The sequence below is a fragment of the Solanum dulcamara genome, chromosome 1, assembly GCF_947179165.1.
Source record: "Solanum dulcamara chromosome 1, daSolDulc1.2, whole genome shotgun sequence".
Classification (NCBI taxonomy): domain Eukaryota; kingdom Viridiplantae; phylum Streptophyta; class Magnoliopsida; order Solanales; family Solanaceae; genus Solanum; species Solanum dulcamara.
Window position 1 is genome coordinate 9,539,887 of NC_077237.1, and position 6,000 is coordinate 9,545,886.

General features: G+C 31.1%; 1 protein-coding gene across 1 annotated transcript; it reads right to left on the bottom strand.

The window, feature by feature from the left end:
- Positions 1–3,582: 3,582 nt before the first annotated feature.
- On the bottom strand, positions 3,583–6,000 carry LOC129901308 (trihelix transcription factor DF1-like). Its single transcript, XM_055976455.1, has 2 exons — positions 5,530–6,000; positions 3,583–5,266 (listed from the first exon to the last, which is right to left on the bottom strand). The coding sequence occupies exons 1-2, from the start codon at positions 5,784–5,786 to the stop codon at positions 4,015–4,017; spliced, it is 1,509 nt and encodes a 502-aa protein (XP_055832430.1). The 5' UTR covers positions 5,787–6,000; the 3' UTR covers positions 3,583–4,014.

The window sequence follows — 6,000 nt, forward strand, 5'->3', positions numbered from 1 at the left end:
AAAAGGTTAAAAAAAAAAAAAAAAAAAAAGAGGATTAATCCAAGATTATTAAAAAACCTTCTCACTAAAAATAAATAATTTTTAAGATACATTATAAAAATAAATAATATTAATAGAAAAATTAATTTGAGATGAAAAAATTATAAATCTGTTATTAAAAAAAGCTTCAAATTCTTTACCATCAACAAACACCGCCATAAGTAGCGATCTTGGAGCAAGAATAAATTGTTGGCTTTTTCATATTTTCCTTGTTCATCACATCTATAAATAAGCAAGAATAATTTGAGATGAAGAAATTCTCATTTACTGATTGAAAAGGGAATGAGGGTGGAGGCGTTTCGTTGAACAAGAAAGAAGATGAAGGGACGGGGAGTTCGAAGAAGAAGAAAGGGGTGAGGCAGGTGTTTGTTGAGGACAACGGAGTTCAGAAAAAGAGAAAGAGGGGTGCGGGTGGGGTGGGGGGTATCGAAGAAGAAGGGAGTGATGTAGGTGATGGCTGAGGGCGGCTGCGAGGGGTGATGGAATGTGAGGAACAAGAAGAGGTGGGGATGGCGGTGGATAAAGGCCGGTGGGGGTGTGAGAACGAAGAAATTTTATTGGTCAAAAATGAAAAAAAAAAGGGTCCAATTGTTTTTTCTCTTTATTTTTTTTTACTTTTTACATGTTTTTATTTTTTTTTGTCACGTCAGCTGTTTGGGTGGATTTAAATTCACTTGAAATGAGATTAGGAGGTAAATAATTATCTATAAAATTAAAATGCTAAAATAAATTTAGCAGACAAGTTTAAGAGGAATTTTATGTATTTTCTCTTCTATATGGGCAAACTCAGACTACTTTTAAAATAAGAAAAAATGATACGAATTAACAAACATATATTAGTTAACTAATATACATAGCTATAGTTTGAGTTAATTTCTATTCGCCACTAATCTTTTTCAATAATTAACATACATAGCTATAGTTGCAAGAGGCACATCCAGAATTTGTATAATTAAACTCTTAATTGTATAAATTCAGAATTTATTTGTATAAATTCAGTATTTTCTAATTGAATAAATTCAAAATTTATATATGCTTACCCTAGTATGTATATAATTATACAAACGAATTTATATATTGACAACAAATTATACAAACGTATATGTGAATTATACAAACAACTGCTATGACTACAATTATAAAATATAATTACCTAAACGATAACTATTTTAACCTATTAAATTTTAAGACTAAGTTATTTATGAAAATTTCACTAAAAATAAAGCATAGAGAAAAAATGAGACGGTTTTTAAATAAAGGGCAAAAATTTTCCACTTTGGATAATCTGAGAACAAATGTCCTTTGACTCGTAGGCAGACTTAGGGTACCAGCAAGGAAATTCATCTTCACTGAGAAATTATTTTACATATATAATTTCAAAATTATTTATATATATGATATTGATTTTTCTATATATTATTTTAAAAAAATATTCAAATCCCCGTTAAAATCCATCTATTAATTCTATAAACCATAAGAGACGTCAACAAATTAAAGTATTCTTGGGTAATTTATAGAAATTTCATTAGTTTATGAGTCAATTACTTAAATACACGTTAAAATGTATTATTATGAATTTTATAAGATTTTGGATTTCAGATACATGTACATGGCATGCCCAAATACATGAGGTCAAAATTATATGAAATTTGTTTTAGATACAATGTGTCCAAGTAGATTCGCATGTATTTGGGATATATAGATAAATCTCGCTCGCTTTCCTCCTATCTCGCTCGCTTTCCTCCTATTTCGCTCGCATATCTGGTATCTCAGATACATGTATCGAGTGTCAGATACATGTATCTAGTGTGATTCGCATGTATCTAAAATACATAGACAAATGTCACTCGCCTTCCTCCCATTCTCGCTCCCCTCTCTTCTTATTTCAGCGTATATGGTAGCAAAAAACATATATCTATGTGTATCTAACTTGAAATCTGATATAAAATTATTAATTAGTGAAACAATATGTAATTATTTCAAGCTATATGGAGAATTAATAAATAGGGGAATTTACATAAATCCTACTAGTTTAGGAGTTAATTACTTAGATACACCTTAGTTTGCAATATTACGTATCATATGTTTGTGCACCCAAATACATTCAGATATATTCTAGATATATTGTATCCAAGTGGATTCGTATGTATCTGGGATGTATAACAAATCTCGCTCGCTTCCCTCGTCTTTCTCTCATCTCGCTCGCTATTTTCTCATGTATCTGGTATTGAGATACATGTGAATCACGTGAGATATATGTATCTAGTGTGATTCGCATGTATCTGGGATACATGCGAATCTCACTTGTCTCTCTTCCTATTTTAATGTATCTAATAGCAAAAATACATATATCTGATAAAAAAATTCTTAATTAGTGATAAAATACGTAATATTTTAAATATATAAATAATATTAATAAATATAATAATAAAATATGTGTTATTATATAATTTTTCTTAATAATTAGATAGTTTTTGATATTCTTTCACAGATTCAGGTCCAATCCCAAAGAAAGGAAAAACGAGAAACTCATGGGATGGACGGTGGGAGTGCGGCGGGCACGCCAGCAAAGGGCCAAAAGTCCCTAAAATATTTTTCTCCTCTTTCCCCTTAGAAATCTTCTTCTTTGGGATTAAGTAAGCATTAAACGTGAGATATTAGCGTTTGAATATGTGATTGGTATTATGATTTCAATTTTTTCAAAAAAATAGATAATTTGGGATTCTAAATTGCGATTTTAATATTTTTTTTAATGTAAAAAATGATTTATATGATTATATTTTGAAAAAAATAAATCATACTTGATGTGAAGAGATTATTAGTATCATGTGAAAGAATTATATTAAAAAATTGTTAGTTATTAGTTATTACTATTGTTGATTATTTTTTTTTAATATTTGTTTATTGTTGACTAGTAAATTATAAAGCTATGTGAATTGAAAATTTGTAATCACAAATATTTATTTATAAGAAAATATGGAGATACATGATTTATCAATGCGGTATCATAAAATATTCTGATATCTTATTTATGAACTACTATTTATTCATTTAGTAATATTTTATAAGAATTAAAAAAATTGATGGTTTTTTCAAAATATAAACTATAGCTTGTGGGTTTTATATGTTTATGAAGAAAATAACAACTTAAGAAATTTAAATTGCACATCCAAAATATAGACAATCTTACCAAATGAGCAAATCATAATTGAAAAATATAGGATATTCTAAAGCGCCGTATTTGATAAATCTCATAACTCCATGTTTCAAATAAATATTTGTGATTATAAATTTCAAACAACATAATTTTATAAAAATTCACTAGTAATAACTAAATATAATCTTTTCACATAATACCAACAATCTTTCATAAGTCTTTTTATTCAAATTTAAAATGATGGGACATTTTTTAACAAAACATAAATTTATTTGGCCGAAAGAAAAATGACAACCCTAAATCATTCTACTCAAAGTAGACTTCTACAACTTTTTCACGCTTTCCCATAAATCCCTTCCAACCAAAAAAAAAAAAGTAGAAAATCCTTGTATGACAAACTTGTAAAAGTATATTTCTCAATTCATACAAACACAATCAACTATTTTGAATTATTACAAAGATGGGAGGATGGTTGGGAAAGCAAAACCTCAAAAGGAGAAGAAACTGTATACTATATAGTCTAAAAACTCAAAAATCACACCAAAGCTAAAACTATTCCCTCTGACACTATTTAAATTACTAACAACAAATGATTAAATATACATTACTAGAAAGAAAATATGCCACTTTCTTTGTGTGTGCATTTTTAGTAAAAAATAACTTTGCTAATGAAAAGGTCCTCCCCTCACACTTAATGGAATTTTGACTCACATTTTCCAAGGCACATTAACTCCAATGATTTTGCCCCACTTCTCAAAAATGGTACACAATTATTATATTGTTACTAAAGAAGGGTTGTTTGTTGGTAACAATCTCCATTATTCTGTTTCTGACTGTTGCTGCTCATGTTGTTGTTGCTGCTGCTGTTGATGTTGTTGGTTTATTATTTGCATTAGTATCTCTCCAGCCTTCATATTGGAACCTGGATTTTCTGAAATGGGCAATTGTTTCTTGGACTTGTTTTGATAAATAGAATCCAATTGATGAAAATAGGGACATGTTTTTGAATCTTCTGGCCTTTTCTTTTGGCTTTCTTTAACTCTTCTATAATACTTGTTTATGTTTTCCCATTTCTCTTTACATCTCTTGGCATTTCTATCATATCCAAGCTTCTTCATACAACATGAGATGTCTTCCCATAGAGGCCCTTTTGATGATCCATTGTCTTGATATTGCAAATCAACGTTCGTTCTTAGCTTGATTAATGCTTCCACTTCTGCTTTAGGCCATCGAGAAGAAGAATTCGTTTGAAACGAATTCGAATTCTCACCAGCACTGTCAATGTTCTCCTTATCATTGTCTTGTTGAATAACATTTTCTTGAATATTTCCTATAGTTTTCATTGATTCACTCTCCCGTTCCTCGGTATGTCTCTGAGATACTTGGGGTAAGTCCATTGGCAACTGTAGTTGAACGGTTTGCTCTGAAATTTTTTGCAAGAAAGCAATCACTGCTGCATCTTTCGCAGCAGAAATCGCTCTTTCATGAGCTAGTTCTTCTTGTTCTTTCTTTAATCTCGCGATTTCCTGCATTTTCCATGCCTCATCCCTCGCTATCCGATCCTTCTCACATTTTTCCATTGCTTCTAGAAACTTGTTTTGCAAGTTCTCTTGCTTGTCCAACACTTCCTTCATCAACCTCTCGAAATAACTAGCCAATTTCCTTTTCTTCTTCACACTACCATCAGATTCTTTACCTGAGGAGGAGGTTGTGGATGTGGATGTGGACATGAACTCTGGATTAAAACCTCGGGTGGTTCGATGAACATCAATTCTGTAATCTTGACATCCACTAGCAGCAGGTTTTATCATTGTCATAGGCATAGGCATTGGCACTGGCATTGCTATCGATGTTATTGTTTCCATCCTATTGATTTGGTTATGATTTGACGGAGGAGATGTAAACAAAGATTGGCTATCCAAAAGCTCTAATTGCTCGAAAAATCTATAGTTTTTCCCGTTTTGTCTACCAGATCTACCATCTTTTGTTCTCTTGTGATACTTATAAATGTTCTCAAACTTCTCCCTGCATTTCTTCGCATTTCGATTATACCCAAGCTCACCCATTTTCCTGCAATAATAAAAAAACAAAAATATTCCCATTCTCCTTCTATTTCAGAACTTCAAATTTCACCAAAATAAACAAAAACACAGTTGAAAATATAAAAATTATTCATCTAAATTAAAAAAACTTTAGTAAATCAGCTGTTCTTCCTTGTTCCCAAAATATAAAACAAAAAGAAAATTGAAAATCGTATGCTTACAAATATATCCATAAAATCCTTACTCTAATTCTCCGAACTAAATTATGGAAAAGAGTTGATGTTTTTTTACCTAGAAATTTCATCCCAAAGAGGGCTTTTGAGATTGGAATCACGAAATGCAAGGTCCATTTCAGACCTTATTTTGAGCAAAGCCAAAGTTTCTTCATGTGGCCAACGATTCCCACCTGAAAAATTCCTATCTTCTTCTTCTGAACCTCCACCGACACTACCACCACCACCGCCACCGTTATTCTTCAGCTCCGCCTCTTCACCGCCGGCGCCTGCAGCAGTAGCTGTATTCTCCAACAAAACGGAACTTTCCAGCATTTTTTTTCCTTCTTACAACAAACTTCTCTCAAAGGTGAAATTTTTTCTTGGGTTAAGTATTAGTAAAATAATTGAAGGGAGACAACTTATCCTATTCCCTTTTTTTTTTCTTTTTTCTTTTGGGGGTTGATTTGAAATTTGGGATTTATTAAATTCAACCCCCAACTTTTATTTTATTTTGTTTTGTTTAAGGGGGTCAAGTAATGTTGAATGG